The following is a 20745-nucleotide window of genomic DNA, read 5'->3' on the forward strand; positions in this document are numbered from 1 at the left end:
GCTTTTACTAATAGTGTGCTACTAATGTGCTAGAATTAGTATGTTGCCAAGAAGTAGTAAACAGAGATATTAGATCTAAAGAATACATGGCAGTACTGTTCACATTACTCAAACGTTCTTGTGGGCATAATGTTATCTTCATTGTGGTAACCGCGAATATCAGGTGCACTAAACTAGATTTCGGTTTTTAAAATAAATATTCTAAAATGCACACTCCGTTTCTAGTGACTCCTGAGTGTGCTGTTCATTTAGGAAAGAGGATTTTGTGTTTAGTATCCTTGTCATGTCTCGAAGGACTGAAAATTATCTGAAACCCATCTTATGCGAACATTGCTCAGTGGGTTGTGTATGGGGTTGCAGTCAAACTGGTTTTATATTTTGGGTTGGCACAATGATTGAGTGTATCAAGCAAAGACTGTCTGCTGCCACCTATGTGGCAGCTCTTTGGGGAACAAAGGATTGTGCAAAACTGCAGATAATGGAAGATAATTTCTTTAAAAGGGTTCTATCTTTACCAAACTCATGTGCCAACTATAAGTGCCACATAGAACTGACAGCTCCTTTCAATACTGACACTATTGCAGTGGCGCTGATTCTTATGTGGCATTCCGTATGGCGAAAAGAGACCCTTGCCTTAACAAGAGACATTATAAAGGATGTTCTGAAATTAGATGGGGTGGGTAACATCTCCTGGTTAACCTATGTTGAATTCACATTGAAAGCGGTTGGGCTACATCGCCTTTTTTTGGACCCTATTACTTGTTGTTCAATCTCAACAAATGACCTAAAAATGCAATTGCTTTCTAATAGGCAGATAATAAGGGAGGCGAAAAATATTAATCTGTCAACAGTAAAGATATATTTAACTTCTCCTAGCATAATGCAAAAGGATACGAATACCATATATTTAACCTTTGTCACTAATCTACAACATAGGTATATTCTGGTGAGATTTCGTCGGAATTATATACCTTTAATGCTGGGTTTTACCCGCAATGTTTATACTGTTTCTGACCTCCCATTTTGTCCATGTGATCAGCAATCTGCTCAGAATGACGTACGTCTCTTGTTTTTCTGTAAATTTTATTGTGATGAAAGGAAGCTTTTTATTATCCACATTATGCGTAAAATTAAGTTCAGACAGTGTCGTGTAGCCCTTTATTACCTCCAATTATTACCTGACCCTTTTGTTTGTTGTTCTCTTTGCTATCTGCACTAAAAAAGAGACGTACAATTTGCTAAAATTATATACCGAACATTAAACTGATTTTATTGTATTGTGTAAATACTTATGAATTGGTATTTTTATATTACCATTTATATACTTTTTAACCATTCTGTAATGTTGTGAAACACTGCAAATGTTTCTTTTTAGTATAGTTTACTTTTTATGCCTACATTGTGCTTGCGAAATAAAGTTTTTCTGACTGACTGATTGAGTCCTTGGTGCCAGGATGTCAGAAATATGAACCCTGCAACTAGAATATTCTAGAGAACGTAACACCTTGAAGGGGATCCTCAACCAGAATCTTCATCTTTGGTGATGTGGAGGAACAGGAGAAGCCACTGGAGATGATGACAAATGTATATGACTTACTTGGATGTTGGTGACTGAGAGGCCATGATAGACATTAAGAACCTCGACGGTGACCCTGTCAAAGGCACATGGTAAGACGTCGATTTCAACAATGGCGAGACTGAACGATGGGATATGTACTTCAATGTCAAAACATGTGACATATGCCTCAACGTCAAACTATGGCAGAGACTGACACTGGTGCTTGTTTGAGACCGCTCTCTTTGATGCATAGTGTACCTTTTGGCATCAATGACGACCCTGCAGGGAGATAATCCTAGATAGTCAACATATTGGTAAGGTGCTATGTTTCGACAGCGGCTTCTTCGGCATTGATCTGGGGTCTCAGAAATGGCAAAAGCAATCGTGATGAAGAAGTCTCCTATTCCTCTTTTTGGGATCTCCCTCTGTGAAAGTACTCTGGAGGGGGGCATCTGGTCATACTGTAAGACCTGATTTCCCTGGTCATCCTGCATTATTTTCTCTCCTCCCACAAAGACGCTTCAAACTAGCATCTGAGGCAAATCCCTTCGTAGTCTTTCAGGGTGTGCATTTATTACCTTTTAGAACATTCACAGTCTTTCACAGAGTGTGAGGGTGGCAAACAAACCACACAGATCATGTGGTTACAAGGCTGCCTTTTTCCTAATAAACAAGGTCACCTCACAAACAGTGAAGGCATTGGCACAAAATTGCCATTTAAAGGTTTAAAAGTAAGTGAAAAATGAGTCACACATGTTTAAAATGTCAAACAAAGACAAGCAATTTAAAAGTGTGAGGTAAAAAACCTCAGATATTCGAGTAAAATAAAAAGAGGTACATTTTCAGATATCCAGTTAGCATGAGCCGGAAAAACAGAACGGAGGCTGTCAAAGCATTCTGGGATGTGAAAGTTGCTGTCTCTTATCAGCTGCTCTTTACCTTCTGCCTACCAGACCACTTTTTTCCTCTATTCAACTTTTCAACTTTGAAATTAGGATATAGTCTGTACAGTACCACTGAGAGGCCGCTATACTATCTTAGGAGTAAAACTGCAAATTGAGAAAGAAATTAGCGATATAGGTGGTAACAGCAATAGAAATTCCCAGGTCTCACCTCTTTTAAATGTATATCCAACTAAATGGATATGGAATGTTCCAGGATCCCTGCACACAGGTGGGAATATTTCTATGTTCATGACTATCAATGAAGATCCTATGATACACCACAATAGCACCTAATATTTACAGCGCTTGTTGACTGAAAGAACAGAAGTATTATCATTTATGTGAATAAATGGTGAACAAAACAAGTGGAAAAAGTAAGTGGGATTTTCAGAAAGCAATTCTAATAGGGGTGAAAAGTAACAAGGGGCATAACTTTTGAGCGTAAAGTAGACTGGCTGAAAAGCACAAGCAGGGGAAGAAAACAGGGATAAAGGTGAAACTACTCCCACCATGATCCGATACTGTTGCAGAGCCAGGTTTCTTCGGATTTGCTGCATGCGAGCGTGGGCAATGTTTTTCCGTAGGGCGCTGAAACAAATGCACTGCAAAGACAGAGAAGAATTAAGGGTGAAAAGATTCATGCCTCGATGGCGACATAGCATATACAACAGGGCGTGGTTTGCATGTAACAATGCTTTTCATTCCTGGACCTCTGGTGTTACTCTTCCAATTTGAAGTATGGACTTAAACGCTAGATATACAAGTACAGGATTGGGAGATTGTTGTCGTGTTTGGGAAATGAGTGGATTCATGGAAGGTATACTCAAGGGTTGACAGCAAACTGGGCCTGGAGGCTTTAACACAGGGGTAAGAATGACCAGACACTAGGTCCAGCGTACACTGCACCATGACAATGAGCTTAAAGCCCCTTTGTGTGCATTATGATACTTTGTTGGACCACTGCTCAAAGGATGTCTGTATCGGACACAGGACCAGACCCATTGTCTTGGTGTACGAGTGCTTATTTTTATCTTCTTCAAATCAGTGATGCCCTTGCTCAAATCAATGCCAGTACACTCAAACTAGGTAACGGGCAATGTCCAATTTTTGACTGTGCTTTCACAATGAATGGGAACTACGAAGTAGCATTCTCCTCTATTGAGTGAAGCCAATGCTCCGTGTATGCATGCATGTAGCATGGTCTGTGCCTTGGTATTACACTGTTTGGACCAACTGCTTAGTGTACCCCTGCATATTTACGGTTGTGCCACACGCTCAACGTTTCTCAGCGCACGAAAACGGGTCCAGATCAATTCTCAATACAAGCCTATATTTTTGTTTCTCATGGGACCCTCTACAGGAGTTACACCGGTTTATTTACAATGCTATGGCCCATGCTTAATATAAAACATAATTAAAACTGGGTGCAGATGACTACTAAAAAAAAACTCGAGTTTTAGTACCTCATGGGACCTTCTACATGGTATGAGCCTATTTATTTAAAATGGTTCAAACCAGAGCTCAACATACGGCATCAGTATGAGAGTGGGTATCAGCCACTATGAAAGCTAACTGCTTAGCCTACAACTGGGTTCCGAAAACTCTTTAAAGAGCACTTCATTACGATGCAGTAACAGTCTACAAACCAGCTACTGCTCCCATCACTTGTTGGCTGCACCTTTGCATTTGACACTGAACAGTACTTCACCCTATTTTGGCTAGGTTTGCGTTATACAAAGAATTCCTACATACTGAATAGATCTTACTCCTTGGGATACACTTGTTTGTTTCAGTGGGTGAGGCGCATGCTCAATTTATGTTTATAAAGCTTTGGAGTTAGACCCTTCTGGGCATGGGATAGGCTGGGCCTTATAATTCAACAACACGGAAAGTCCCAATGTTAATTACAAAACGAAATTTCTTTATAAAGGCAACGGCTAATTTTTGTGTTTGCACCGGTATTTTTATTTAACCGTATCTTTTGAATTTTTTGTTTTCACTTTGCAACACATTTATATATTAAAAGGAAATGCTGTACAATTTACATCAAATATACATCACACATGAATCACAAAACACTATTCACATTTCTGATATTAGCAAATAAAACAAAACATACATCAAAGGATTAAACAACAATATAAATGTGCTGCAAAGTGAAAACTAAAAATTCAAAAGATCCGGTTAAATAAAAATACTGGTGAAAACACAAAACTTTGCGTTTGCCTTTATAAAGAAATTTAGTTTTGGAATTGACATTGGGACAGGCACTTTTCGTGTAGTTCAGTTTATGTTTATGGCGTGATAGTGGGTAAGGGGCATTGATCGAAGTCTGTCTGCACGGTGACATTGAGTGAGGCTTAAGCTTAATGGATGTCAAAAGGCAGCATAAGGGTTTTGGTAGTAGGAAAAATAATTCCAAAAATAAGATACATATATTTTTTTTACTTGGTTGACAAAGGTTTTAGTTTAAAATCAAATTATTTTCCAAAAATACTCAAATGTCAAGGACACCAAAAACTCAACTTCCAGGACATTTAAATTACAGTTTAATTTTTGGAGACTATAAGTGGGAAAATTGATTAGATTGGGTTTTTATCCTCAGTATGGCACACCACTGTTAATCAAATACGGTTTGAGATTCTAAAGAGACTTGGGGGAAAAAGTCTTAAAATCTTTCAACCGAACAACCTTCCGAATCACAATAAATGGAATTAGCCTTTTACTTTCCCTTTGCCCAGGGGATGAAGGCGGTGGCAAACTGGATGGCATCTAACCTCCTGCAGTGTAATGTTGCAAAAACGGAGGTGATGCTGTTCGGTGAGGCCAAACTTCTGTGGACCCCAGACTGGTGGCCTCAAGATCTTGGCCCGGCTCCAGAACCCAAGCAGGTAGTGAAAAACCTTGGCGTCCGACTTGATCAGGAGCTTTCATTAAAACATCATAGCAATCAAGTGGTGGGCTCCTGCTTCCATATCATCGGGATGCTACGAAAGGTTTTCCCTTTACTACCTGACTCTACTAGGAGAACCTTGGTGCAGGCCCTAGTATTGAGTCGCTTGGACTACTGCAATGGGCTGTTGTTGTCAACAAATGAAGCGGTAATCTCTAGACTCCAGGTAGTCCAGAATACTGCTGCCCGTCTGGTCCTGAACAAGCCCTCTCGCACCCCGTCTAAACCCCTTTTGGAGAAGTTGCATTGGTTACCCATCAAACAGAGGGTGAAGTTTAAGATCTGCTGTACAATGCATAAGTGTCTACAGGGAAATGGTCCAGCATATCTGATTAATAAATTCTCCTGGTATACACCGACACGCTCTTTGAGATCCAGTGAGCAGGCATTGTTACAGATTCCAAAATTTAGCAAAGTGAGACAAGGGGGAAGATCTCTTACGGTTGCTGGTCCAACTTTGTGGAACAGCCTCCCACTGTATTTGAGACAGTGCAAGGACCACCTTCCTTTTAGGAAGCAATTAAAGACATTCCTTTTTCAAAATTGACTTATGTTTATGGTTAGGGTCCGCTAGTTGCTTTTTTGGCTGCCAAAGGCGCGGAGATACTCCTTCGGGAAGTGATCCTAGCGCGGTACAAACACGCAAAATAAATAAAATAAATAAAAAGTGCTGAAACACAGACCAAGTTATAGTCTAATGTGCACATTTGAAAATAAAATTGTAGTTCACATTATGAAAGAAACAGGGTATCCCTCTGTAGGAGTCTGCCTTCTCACCGCAGATTGCTCACCTTTTGCTGGACCCTGTATTTTTGCTCTCTTTAGAACTCTGTGAACTTTAACCCCTGCTACACAATACATTTAACTTACCTATAAGTCCCTAGCATATGGATTAGAAAGTGCTCATTGAACCTGGAAGTTAAATACAAATAATGGACTGCAGCACCTATTGTGCTGTCTACTAGAATAGCAGGGCAAACACGGTTTCAGGCCAACCCTGTGTAGCGTGAGGGCTGCAGTATAAACCCTGCAGTTCAATCCAAAATACCCCTTTTTGGCAGGAGGAAACCTTACTCATAAATATTAATAAATCACCCCTATGTAAGCCTTGCAGTGACACAATAGGGTTCATGGTATTTAAAAGTGAGAGGTCTAGAAAAGTAATCTTACCAGGTCTACAGTAACAAGGCCCAAAAATCTATTTTCAATGTAGCAGGTTTACCTGTCCTATGTAGAAAACCAGAATACAGATTAAAACACTAATACGGTATCTCCGGAATGGGATCAAATAGAAAAAAATAATTTACAACTATTTTTAATAGGTATTAAGACCCAACTCATTGGCAAAGTCATATTTTTAATAAATATTAAGGAAAAATGACTTTTAGAAAGTTACGGTTTACCTATATGAACTTTCAGAAGGCTAATTAGCATAAGACTCTGCCACCTATCAACGTTCAGAGTGTGGGCTGTTGACATCCTGCAACACCACACTTAAATACTGCTGACAGGGCTGTTGAGCCAGATGTAACAATTGGGGCACACTTGAAAGAGAGAGAAGAGGATGCGAAGACAATTCTTGGGAATCCCCTGCCTGGTTGCTGAAGGACCCTGTTTTCATCCTAAGAGACTTCTGTCTCTGAGTTTATTGTGAATGTAGTACATGTGACAAACTGGATTTTAGTGTTAGATGTGGGAACACAGTAGGATTAACGTAAAACACTCCCGACAGACCCCTACCCCTCACGTAACATTGGAGCATATACCCCTAAATGTAGGCCACCACACAAGAAAATGTGAGAATGTGCAACCCACAGTAAAGCGTAAGCCTGAAATGTTGGATTGGGTGAGACTCAATGCCCCATGTATACTCATAGTGTGGTACGAGGTGAGGCCACGCATGTTGCATGTCTGTGCAATGACAGGGGTAAGGCTCACTGTCCGGTGCATGACTGCGCTGCAGCACACAGTGAGGCCCAGTCCTGGCTGCATGCTGGTGGTCTGGCATTAGGTGAGTCCACACACAAAGTATGCCTGGGCAAGGACACTGGGAGGCTACCATGTTTGGGGAAATACAGAAATCGAGGGTGCACCCCTTCACATCACCAGCCACGTTGTCAACAATCATCATATTTACAACACAATTACAGCTATGAACTAAAAGTGCCACTATCAGCCAAATTTGAAATGGCAATATTCAATCTATCAGGTTTACATAATGGTCCGGTGTCAGTCGGGTACCAACAGGCAGCCATGATGAGGTCCATTATGTGTTATTTCAGTTTCACATTAATGTCTTACCAGCAGATGGCGCCGGTGGTATCTCTCGGCTTGCACCCAGAGTGAGCGCTCTTCAGACTGCGTCACCAGATCTAAGCCAGATTTAGGAATACACTTCATTATAAACAGTTCTGACCTAACCTTCCGTATCAGGTTGTGAAGGGTGCACCCTTCTTTCATGCCCTACCGCCTATCCTCCAAACCCCTCTCCGTAGCGCAAGCTGCACCAATCACAAGTGTTATCTAATGGGAAAGAAAGAATGAAAAGAAAAGAATGAAAAGGAAAGAAAGAGAAAGAATGAAAAGGAATTAAATAATGAAAAAGAAAAAATGAAAAGAATGAAAAGGAAAGAATGAAAAGAATGAAAAGGAAATAAAGAATGAAAAGGAAAGAAAGAAAGAATAAAAACGAAAGAAAGAATGAAAGAATGAAAGGAAGAAAGAATGAAAGAAAGAGAATGAAGAGGAAAGAATGAAGAGGAAAGAAAAGGAAAGAATGAAGAGGAAAGAAAAGGAAAGAATGAAGAGGACAGAAAAGGAAAGAATGGAAAGAAAGAATGAAAAGGAAAGAAAAGAAACAAACAAACAAAAGAAAAGAAACAAAAGAAAGAATGAAAGGAAAGAAAGAATGAAGAAGAGAAGGTCATGGGGTGGAGAGAATTGTGTTAATGTTGCCTCATGTATTCCCCCGACCGCAATAATAGCGGCGCTTTATTCAAACACAGACCATAATCTCCTCTGTAGATACATTCAGTCCATACGTCGATGCTTTCATACACACATAGATGAGATTAGCTGACCTTTAGTCTCCAGACACAGTCACACGCCAGTCCCTGCCGCCTTTCGGTCAGTGTGAAGGATACAGTGCTTCCAGTGGCTGAGCGCTCTCCGACAGACAAAGCGTGACGCCAGGACGTCCATGCGCTCCTGATGGGCACGGACGCTTCTCCGATGCTTCAAGGCACAGAGCCAGTCTGAGAAACAGCGCTGAGTCAGAGAGTCTGAGTACACCCGCCGGGCCAGCTCTAGAAGGAGGAAAAACAACATACAGCCAGACCGGTAAAAAGACCTGGACCACGGCGGCTAGGCACAGAAATAACGCTAGATAGGGCGGGCAATCATATACCCATAGATTCATCAAGCATCCATTTTGCGAGTCCTTATTAGCGAAAAATAAGGATTCGCTAATAAGGAATTGCAAAATGCACTGCATGAAGAACTCGCTTAAAAAAATAGCGATTTCTTAAAATTCCTTCATTGCGACTCGCAAATTGCGAGTCGCAATTAAGGAATACCTCCCTATTCATTCCTATGGGCCTAGGCCCATAGGAATGAATGGGGAGACAATCTTAATTTGCGATTCTCAATTAGAGAATCGCAAATTGAGATTGCAATTTCAAGGGTGCCGGGGTGTCAAAAGGACACCCTGTTGCACTCCTGAAATCTGCATATGGGTACATCTTGCACACACACATGCCCTAAGGGCATGATTGTGTGTAAAATGGAACTTTGAAAAATGCACTTTAGTGCATTTTTTAAACTTTTTGCAAATTACCATGAAGTTCAACTTCATGGTAATTTGCTCCCCCTATTAGCGAAATCGCTACATTTTTAACTTTAATGCATTGCATTTAAGGAATCTCAATTTAAGATTCCTTAAATGCAATAGCAATTCAAGTAATCGCAATTTTGCGATTTCTTTAATTGCAATTTTTGCATTTGGAATGATGGATCCCAAATGCAAAAATACTGGTTGCAAAGGGGCAGATTCTGAGAATCTGCTCCTTTGCGAGCGGTGTTTAGCTTGATGCATCTATGCCATAGTGCTCAAAAGGACATTGCTGGCAAACAAATTTAAAGTCTTTTGCAGACACACAACTAGACCGGGAGCAGAACACAGATGTAAGAAAGCAGGCAATTACAGAAAAACAACCTGACGGATGCTTAAACACTTCTTCCCAGTCGCGGCTGGTTGTGAGGATAATGAGGTGGGGCTGCGCGGGGGTGAAGGATGTAACGAAACCAAAAAAAAAAAAACTTACCTGCCGGCCTTCTGCTTGCCGATCTTCAGCTCCTCTGGGCACAATCTGAAGCTCCCTGACTCCCCTACGGCCAATCCAGATGCTGCTCTCAAACTTATAAAATCAGTGTCAGGATTGGGTGGAACAGGCTTTTTTGCGCTCCATCGGGAGCCTGTGCCTGCTTGACTCTCCACCCAGCCACACAGCTGGTCGGAGAGATGCCAGTGTGCACGGCGGTTTGGGCGTCCTAAGACGGCTGGCCAAAACATCATGCGCACTGACAGCAGGGCCGCCAGCCCTCCTCCCCCTGCTGCAGTGCTGTGCCCCCCCCGGCCCCCCCAAGACTCGGCTACAGGCCGGAAAATAAAATGATAATCATTTTACTTTCCGTTTGTCTCTGCGAGCAGGGGGGCGACCCTACTCCGCCATAGCAGAAGAGCCGCCTCTGCATCTCCCATGCCAAGGTGAGACCTATTACCAGTTTACTGTCCCTCATCACCAGGGTTTGCATGTGGTGACGACCTATACATGAATGACTATATGTCCACCCATCCTGATTGGCTGGGCACACATACAGTAATTTATCTGACAGTCCTTCCTCTGTGGGAGAGGTTTGGTAATAGTGGTGATGGAATAGTCACCAGTACATCCAAAACTATGGTCTGCACGCATCTAAATCGGGCGGTCAGACCAATATGTTGGCGGTATGTAAACTCCATCGCCGTTACAATGAAGTATAAATGTATTTATTTATTTATAAAGTTTTATATAGCGCAAACTTGAACCACCAATATATAAATTAGGCCCTTAGTATTCAATCTTTCAAGATCTGTAAATTCATTTCCATTAAACTGGATAAAGAGAACACCTTTTCATTGAAGAACTAAGATACCCATAACCATTAATATGAAGCACTATACAAAGAAGGTATTTTGGGGAGTTGGTTCATCACAGGTACATGCATATTTCAATAATATTTTCTGCACTTCTTAAAGCACTTGGAGCACTTATGAGGGAAGGTCTCTGGGGCTAGGACTTACGGTATTGCTGGTGCTTCTCTTTGCGGATCTGCATGTATCGCTTCCAGGCCAGTAATGTCCGCCTCTGCTGATGGAGACTGTGATGCTTCGTTGCCTGGGCCACTTGTTGCTTGCACCTCTGGACCTGCCGACAGTGCTCAGTCCACTGCAGCCAGGCCTGAAACAAAAGAAAGAGCAATGGAGACATAAGCAGGGGAACGAGGGGTGTGGGGAGACTGAGCTACAATAGAATTGACACAAGAGATATGCAAGGCAGACTCAACAACAAAATAAGGTCATGGAGGAGACTGGGCAATCTTCTTGTAGAGTGACCAGTGGTCAATGCTGGATTGTCTTGAAATGACAATTCCAAGCTGTGGTGGAGAGATGAAGCACTTCACAAAATAAATTAGATGTGAAGATGACAAAACAACATATCCAAGGGGATATAGGAGGACCATGAAAAATATGGGGGACCAGAAGGGTGTTTAGAAGGAAACCTGCAACAAGCAGTGGTTATTCAAGATACAAGAAGGAAAGACTGAGGATAAGAGCTGGGATACAGATATGGGGATGGAAGGTATCACTTCATGCAAAAAGAGAAAGTGCCTTAAAAAACACAAAAAGAGCAAAGCAACTTGCTTTGCTGGACCTAAACATAACAGTCAAAGATGGCAGACTCACCACCACAACCCACTATAAACCCACGGCCAGAAATTCCTTACTCCACTTCACAAGTTCCACCCACGCCCGCTAAGGGAGAACCTTCCCTTCGGGCAGTTCTTACGAATACGCAGGAATTGCAGTGATATAGCAGACTATAAAAAACAGTCCGCTGAACAATCCAAGAAACTGGAGGCCCGGGGCTACCCACCAGCCATCATCTCCAAAACCAGGAAGAATGCCAGGAACCAGAATAGAGAGGCCCTCCTTGAAACCATACCCAAAGAGGAGCAGGAACAACCCATCACCTGCGTCACTAAGTACAACACAGCATCCAATGAGTTTGCCAAACTCATTAAGAAGAATTGGAAGATCCTGAATTCTGGCCAGAGGCAGTGGGACATACCATGTTTTGCGTACAAGAGAAGCAATAACTTGAAGGACCAACTAGTTAACACCCGTCCCAAAACGCAGAACACACATGAACCGAACACCATTCTGAATGCATGGGGCCTCCCAAAAGTAACTGGTCACTACCCCTGCAATGATTGCAGTGTGTGTCACTTAACCACCCACACCAAAACTCTTACCCTAGAACCCAACAAAGTGTGGACAGAACGCAGCCACACCAACTGCAACTCACGTAATGTCATTTACCTCCTCACCTGCTCCTGTGGTCTCCGCTATATCGGCATGACCACCCGCAAAATACGCACTAGGGTCACTGAGCACAGAAGCACCATTAGGTGCAAGAAAAACATCAGTAAATTAACCAACCACTTCATCACCCACGGCCATTCCCCCAATGACTTCACATGGACAGTCATCGAACAAATCCCTGAGCAGGCATTAGACAATGAGAAAAGACTGATGAGCAAAGAACAGCGTTGGATCTACCGCATTTCCTCAAAAACTAATGGCCTGAACGATGCGATTCCTTGGAACTCGGTGACATGCTGACGTAAACCTCTACACAGAGGCCTTTAAAAGTACCCATTTAACCCAGTTGACCTATGAACTCCTACTCAACTGAGGCTACTTCCCCTAACAGTACCCAACCCACATCGGGTTGTGACAAGTTGCCATACCCAGCTATAGTCTCCCGCTCCTACGGCAACCTGTGCTGATCCATTACACTATGCCCCGGTTCATGCACCTAACTAATTACTGACCACTATCTCCTTGAAATGCCAAGCGCGCCCTGTTGATAGTGACAGATTGCATACCACTACAAGGGTCCACCTCGTTCAACACGGCACATGCTCTACCGTGTTAGACCCACAGTCGCCGTGCACCAATAACTAGTGTCTCACCGCCGCTCATGCGCAATAGACACAAACAGACCCGCGCATGCGCTAGAAATTAGTCTCTTTCCACCGCCCATGAGCAGACAGCTAGGGACACACCCGGGGAAGTCTTTCTACTCTTACTCCCCACTACAGGTGCCGATAGTTAATCCAATTAACAAGCATATAAAAACGAGCAAAAAACACCAGCTCTTTCTACCGGAGTACGAGGACGGTGCAACTGGTACAAGGCAGGCCCTGACCAGAAAAGCTGTGAGTATGACAACCTCCAAGCAACAAACCTTGGGTAAGCGCTTTTCCCTCCTTACAGGTCTCCAACTCCCAGTGGCCAACATTATCTGCCTACAGGGTCAACCCCTTACCGCTTCACTCCTGGAAGCATTGGCTGCAAAATCTAAGCATAAGAATGTTTACTTACGCCCCATCACACTTTGTACCTCATGCATATGTGTGATACTCGTGTTTTAGCGACACCACCCCCAAATATTTGCGATTATCACAATAATGGTACCACCAGTGCCATTACACCTTTGCCGACTGTAGTCTACCCACTGAGCACTGTAGATTCGGCATTCTATGTATATGACTATGTGGCGAAGACGCCAATTTGACTCTCCTTTTCTTACATGTTTTGTCTATGTCTTCAATGTTGTCGGTACAGGCATATATGAGAAGGGAATCCCCTCTCACACTTAGAGAAACACCTTAGTGAGTGTAATACATAGCCTGGATTACACTCCTTTTTTAACCTGCACTACACTCTATTTTAAAAAGGTCCTGAGGAAAACAAGATATAATTTAAGGCACTGGCTGAAACATGTCGACCAACCGATGGATGTAGGGGGTAGTAACTCGCCTCCCTTAAACACCCCCAAGCCTTTATTTAACCGCTGACGGGGGCCCAGTTATTAAAATTGTATTTACCCTCGGGTACTGGGACCCTAGCCAAGCCGTTTTAATTCACACTTCACTTTACACCTCACATTGCACTCTCAGTAATAATACCAGCTCCGCTGTAATCAGGCGTCGCAGCACACCCGGGACACATTAGGTGTCAATGGGTGGGCCCGATGATGAAGCATGCCACCAACTAGGTTGCTGGGGGAGGGCTCCATGAACTCACCAACGAGGTGCCTATGACAAATCTAATCTGAGTCCTAACAATATTGGTCATATTTAAGCTAGTCTCTTTTGATAACACATATAAACCAGGGGACTCGGACTAGCTTTCTAGTCCTCCCTCTCCCTCTTGATACGCGCATACAAAGCCATCCATCACAACACTCCTCGCTACCTGGCTCAGAAACTGGTTCTATCCGGAAGGAATAGAGCTTCTTGTAGTACATGCTCCCAACAGCTGAAACCCCAACTATTTCACACAAAAAAACCTATAGGAGAACTTTCTCTGGAATTGCTCCAAGAAATTTGGAACTCTCTTCCCCCAGAGATCAGTACCATCCCTTCATACACTTTTCAAAAACGAAGTAAAAATGTGACTACTGAATATTCTCCTTCCTATCTGAGGCGACTATCCATGCCAATTTGATTTCTTTGCTGGTGTTTTCACTATGTCTCTTTGCAATATCTTTTCATGCTGTATATTCTATATTTTGCTTCTTGTATATTTGATGCCATTTGTTAGGCTGTACAGTGCTCTGACACCAACATTTTGGTCTGGTTTGATCTTTATAAAGCTTCACAAATAAAATGTAAAAAGCAAGATGAGTGAAGTGAAGAGGAATGCATCAAAAACAGAACAGTGTGAGAGAGAGGGTTGAGAAGGGAAAGGGTGATAAGAGAGAAATGGTGAGACCAAGGAAAGGAACAGGAAACAAAGGAGAGGAGGGCACTGAAAGCCTCAGCAAAATGTATTTTAAAAGCTCATTGATGTACATGCATGCATGAATCATCACACATGCACATGTATGCTGCATTATACTACAGGGCCCTATTGTGACCATGTAGGCACATGGATGCATTAACACAAATTTGTAATGACTCTACGTCGGTGTTGTTTTTAGTTCTATTTTATTGTTATTAGTTGGAAGATATCCATCTTGGAGCGATAACTTAAAAACTGTGTGTCAAAGTGAACTTACAATTGCAGCTTGGAAGTCCTGCACAGACTAAAATAAAATGAGAAAAACAATGTAAAAAGAATTAGACTGTGTAGATGTTGGGAGTTGCAATTTTGGAACAGGAGGAGTTATACTTTTTGCCAAAGAGCAATGGGAACAATGGGAGATGGAATAACAGGAGTTGGCTGGGGGAGGAAGTAAAGAAATACAAAACAGAGCATGGCGGATGGGGGGATCAAGCGGATGGGGGGATCAAGCGGATGGGGGGATCAAACAGATGGGCGTTGCAAGTGTGGAGCAATATATAGAGTGGGAAAGCATCACACTAGGGAGAGAGCAAGAAAACATATGCACTCATATGGAATGCTGCAAGAAATAGAAAACAATAGTTCCCTGAAGTGGAGCTGTGGAATAAGACATCCAATCAAAGGGATGGCAAAGAAACTATGCTCCTGGGGCAGGACAAGTGGAAAAGATAAACACTGAATAAGAAGCAAGCAAATGAGATTGACAAGAAAGACAACCAATGGTAAGCAAAGTCTTGACCCAAGCAAACTGTAAGTAAGGTAATTGTCCAGAATGGGTCCTCGACAACTGAAAGCTAAAAGCAGTCTTAAGGCAAGACCAAACAAGCATTTACAATGCAATGGTCTCAGCATTATTAAAGGTAGAGCTATTGGCATTGTTCATGACATTTTTTTTATTCCTTTTTTTTTTAAACATAAATAAATGGTATTGTCATTTACAATGGCAATAGGTGAGCATTAGAGAGTAGTAGAGAGTATTCGCAGACACAGAGCCGCGGACACATAGCCACATACAGAGCCACAAACACAGACAGAGCCCCCCCCCCACACACACGCACATACACACAGAGCCCCCCCCCACACACACCGAGCCACACACACAGAGCCACACACACACACACAGAGCCCCAGAGTCCCCCACACACACCCAGAGCCCCCCCCACACACACCCAGAGCCCCCCCCACACACACAGAGCCCCTCAAACACACACACACACAGCAAGTCCCACACACACACACAGAGCCCCACATACACAGAGCCCCACACACACACAGAGCCCTATTCTATGCAGATTAGAGAGACATTGGGTGACTTTTCTTCTAATCACGTCGACCCCTACAAGACAATGGAGTCTGCTTGCATGCTGCCTTTATAATCCTATTGGAAACAGAAACAAACACAATACAGGGATAGAACAGATATATTATTAACAGAGCAGTCGTATTGGAAACACGTACAAACAACATACAGGCATATAATGGATTATTCATTAACAGGGTCCTATGTGACCATCTGTTAAGTACAATCCTTGCTTTGCAACAACATCAATATTTTGCTAATAAAGTCGCCACAGCCCTGGCCCACTACAGGGTCGGACTAACCCATGGGGCAATCATGCAGTGCCAGATGGGGTGGTCTGACAGGTCAGTGTGTGTGTGGGTCGGTTGTTTGACTGTTTGTAGGCCTGTTCTGTTTTGGAGTTTGGCGATTTCTTTTTTTTACTGTAGATTTGCCTGATATTACCGCAAACGTTGCCTGTAGCAAGCACAAATGCTGACAGTCTACCATACGTTGTAAAATACCTACAGAGCGTGACTTCACAGGTTTAAACCTACGTGGGCCAATCTTTAGCTATCTGATTCTGTAACGTGGGCCACATTTACTTTGATGTCCGGGCCTATTTACTGTTCCAGTCCGACCCTGGCCGCTACACGTGAAGAGCAAGGCTCGCTCCCACGTTACCTCACGGAGTAAAGTGTATTACTTTTAGACAGACCAGCCTATGGCCGCATTTTGTGTACTGCTCACTTTAGGGAGTACTGAAGTACATCTCTTATCCATGGAGTTACTCTCTCATCTGCGCTCTTGATCACCCCCAGCTCTCTGCGTATTAGAAATATGGTGTCATCATTTCCACGTTCTTGTTTATAGCCGCTGGTCATGTTACGTGTGAAGGTAGCGGCATATAGTAAAAGATCTAGACTGCAGCCGCTAGAGGGCACCCTGAAGCAAGAACCGTGTCCATTGCCTTAAAAACTAGAATTATAAATGCTTAATGCAGACAAGTTCTCTGTTGAATATACGCATGTGGAATCAATCAACTCGTCATTGCTCTAATCCTCCACATGGTTTAATAGCTATTTATACTTGTTACTATATGCAACTCTAGATCATTACATGCGGGAAATGACAGCTAAAGATGTTCCTTACCTCATTAGAGCGCACTTTGGTGTGGCACCGGTCAACCCAAGCAGTGTGTACTTCTTGGCGCTAGTATAAGGACCAGTGAGCGGAGTCCACATTCCCACGTCTTGGAGGCAGCGTTGTCCCCCCCCAAGTTCGCACTCCTGGTGTCATGCTGCGGCCATCCTGCGGTCATCTTTAAGAGAAACTGCAGTGACAGGCAGAGCAGCAACTAAATATTCGACTTTTTTCCGAAGGCTCAGCTGGGTCCCTGGGCCATGGTTTCTTTCCCTCAAGCAATCAGGCCCTGCTCACAGCCGTGACACATAGTAGAGACCTGGAGGGGCCGTTCCTATTTAAGAGGGGACCTCGCAGGGATCCGTACACCCCAGAGGTAGCAGCACTCTGAAAGAACTGCGGCAGAATGGAATGTCCCTCTGAAAGCCACATGCACGCTCGTCTGTTATCTCCCAGCCTCGGAATATACGTAGTAGGGGTTAGGATAGAGGGCGCATGAGATTATAGGTGGCAGTGGCGTCACTAGGGTTGGTGTCACCCGGTGCAGGTAACTCATGGTGTCACCCCCTCACGACTTACCGCATGGACCTCTTCCGTTCCGAGTCTGCCGTGCTATTTCAATAGGGGTTTTGAGTTTGGCACACAGTTAGTGCCTGGACATCATGGTGGTGCCGCCTGGCATATGCAGTAACCTCCAGTAACAATTCCGACCTCCCCCCCCCCCACGCCCTGCATTTAACCAAACCACCAGGGGTGAATGGCGATTCGTTCTGCCCTGTGTATTTGGAAGCTGGAGCCCCTTGCTGGTCTGACACAATACCTCTGAGAAAAAGACAGAGCAGCAATTCCAGATTTTTACGAGGTGTTCCTCTAAGCATTACTGTATCTCTGTATTGATGCCATCAGAAAGCCCTCAACTTGGGTGCCCATTTACTCCCGTGCCCGCAGTCCCATCTCAGCGCCACCGATTCGCTTTGCCATCTGCACAAAAAATCCATCTTGTTAACTGCACACCTAATCACTAGGCCTCATTTACTAACTGCCCCCGAGGAATGAACAGGCATTGCCGAGGAAGTAAAAACGTCTCACAAGTGCATGCTTCTGACATCCACAAATTACTCAGGTGATATATTGACGGCACTGCGAGCACCCGTCTATCTCACAAGCTGCTCATTTACCGGACATGTCCCCATTTTAAACAGATTCAACGATCTTGAAAAAAGTGTGAATCCACCTCGGCAGGATGAAGGTCCATGGGTGCAGGGAAGGCAGTTGAAGGAAAGCGCCTGGACCTAGCTGTCCCACTGTAACGAGGTCTTCCGCCTGATAGTCCCTGCATGGGTGGGTGAGGAGTTGGGAGAGTAAAGAGGGTCTAGCTTGGGCCTAATGGTCCTTAGTGGGCCGCGGCAGGGGGAGAGGGTCTTCCCCGAGCCTGCCGGCCCTTGGCTGCTTCAGAGGAGGGCATAAGAGATTGGGGGTAGTGAGGGTCAGGGTAGGGAAAGAGAGGGCTGCTGGGAACTGATGAGTTGAAGTGAGTGGATTTTTGGTGTTCATTTAAGAGCTTCCTTTGTACTGGTGGTAGCCCGTCACCTCTTGTGCCAGCCTTGGGGACTGGGAGTAATGCGATTGCATCCGATTGTGTACCACTGCACTGCCACATTTCTAACTTCATTCATATAAATGATATTTCTCTCATCTTGGCCTCCCTACCCAATTCAGTTCCAAATTTGAAGGGAAGACGACGGCGCTCGTGAATCAAAGAAGGTGGTGACATTAATAATTCTTATTCTAGCAGCACGCACGCACTCCCCTGCGCTGCCGAGACTGTTTCGTCTCCTCCCACAGACTTGGTGATGGCGCGCGACCGCCGTGGCGCGTCAGAGGAGCACACAGCGCACGGGGGCTGTCCCAGGGCCGTCATTGGTAGCGCTAAAGATTGACGGCTCTGGGACCCACAAACTGCACATCCGCATTATCACATCACATCACTATAGGTGGTGCGTGTGTCCGTGGCGACTTGCTGCATTCACAGCACTAACTGCAGTATTTAAATTTGTAAACAGGTGCACACCGTGCGCTTGCGGCTTGCACTAGAATAAAAGCAGCACTGGCAGCAGAGCAGAGGTGAGGCTGCACTGTCTGCAGTGCAGAGCGAGCCAGCCAGCGTAACCAGATTGGTGTCACCCCATGATGGGGCGACACCCGGTGCGGTCCGCACCCCCGCAGTGATGAATGAATGAATGAATGAAATATCATTTATAATGAATGAAATATCATTTATAATGCGCAACTATGCCCAATGGGCGTCAAGGCGCCTAAGCCAAATAACCAGCTGACAGCAGACAGAAACAGAGCCTACTGATATGCATTAATAAAGAGCCAAGTTTTCAGTGACTTCCTAAAGAGGTCGAGGGAAGGAAGTAGTTTGATTTCAAGGGGGAGTGAATTCCATGTCAGAGGTGCCAGTATGGAGAAAGCTTTGCTCCCCCATCTAGCCTTCTTGGCTCTGGGAATTACCAGCTGATTAAGCTCGCTGGATCGTAAACATCTGCTCGGAACATATCTGGTAAGTAATGATCCAAGGGCATCAGCCGAGCCTGCAGTTAGAGCCTTATATGTAAGGCAGAGAAGTTTAAAAGTGATCCTTGAGGGAATGGGGAGCCAGTGGAGGTTCTTCCTCGCTAGGGTCATAGATGCCAACCAGGGCAGAGCGAGAGCAAACCGCGCTGCAGCGTTCTGTATGACGCAGCTGATAGGTGGTTAACGAGGAACATGGGCAGGGGATCTGTCAGGGCAGGCAGAGAGGGAGGTGACAGGCAAGGGGAGGGGGGGAATAGACAGGCAGACGAAAGGTACAGGGAAGAACAATACCAAGCCGTGAGTGTTCACTCTCCCGAACTTCCGGTGTCGGGATGTAAACGCTCACGGCTGTCTTAGGGCGGGACTTCCGCCTTATGCGCCCACCGAGTGGATGGCCGGCCCAGAGGAGCGGTGGCAGCAGAAGTCAGGATGGCGGCTGAGGCTACTGATGCGGTAACTGGGGCTTAGTCGTGGGGGGATGTGTGTGTGTGTCTGCGTGTCTGCGTGACTGCGTGTGTGTGTGTGTGTGTGTGTGTGAGTGTGTCTGCGCGTCTGGCTCTGTGTGTGTGCGTGCCTTCGGATGGCCTGCTAAGCGCGTCCACAAAGCCTGATCGGCTCCTGCACCGCTCTGTGTCCCTTGAGAGCGAACTCGGCAGCAATAGGTCTCGATGCCGAGACATAAAAAAGGGTGAGGAGAGGGATATCCAAAACAGTAACAGTACAGAAAGGTAGGAGAGCAGAAAGGAATGGTGGGGGAGAGAACTGGTATTGGAAAGGAGAAAATGGGAGACATACCCGGCTCTGCAGGCTCAAAGCCCAGTGCCTCAGACTTAAAACATTCATGTCTTGTACATGATGAACTTCTTGCAGGCGCTGAATCCACAAGCTCCATGTCATACTAGGAAAGAGGGCAACAAAGGTTAGCATTAACACAAAACAGTTACTGTGACAATCGTTAGGCAAATGGGTAGAGAGGGGACAGTGAGTAAGAGATACAAGCAAAAAAACAAAGAAAAACAGGAAGGAATATAAAGTCAAGGAATAAATAGTAAAGAGAATAATACAAAAGTGTATGAGAATGCAACAGAAAAAAAGCAAAAAAGGAACAGAAAG

The 20745-nt window shown here is 44.3% G+C and overlaps 1 protein-coding gene across 1 annotated transcript in view; it reads right to left on the bottom strand.

Annotated features, from left to right (window-relative positions):
* Positions 1–20745, bottom strand: part of SFI1 (SFI1 centrin binding protein) — a 597461-nt gene that overhangs the window by 370073 nt on the left and 206643 nt on the right. Inside the window, exons 7-11 of the mRNA XM_086942824.1 lie at positions 20428–20530; positions 10797–10953; positions 8599–8760; positions 7757–7827; positions 3012–3104 (exon numbers count right to left, since the gene is read on the bottom strand). Coding sequence (XP_086798950.1) covers positions 3012–3104; positions 7757–7827; positions 8599–8760; positions 10797–10953; positions 20428–20530 — 586 coding nt within the window. The remainder of the gene's footprint in view (positions 1–3011; positions 3105–7756; positions 7828–8598; positions 8761–10796; positions 10954–20427; positions 20531–20745) is intronic.

The sequence above is a fragment of the Lissotriton vulgaris genome, chromosome 11 (assembly GCF_964263255.1).
Source record: "Lissotriton vulgaris chromosome 11, aLisVul1.2, whole genome shotgun sequence".
Lineage (NCBI taxonomy): Eukaryota > Metazoa > Chordata > Amphibia > Caudata > Salamandridae > Lissotriton > Lissotriton vulgaris.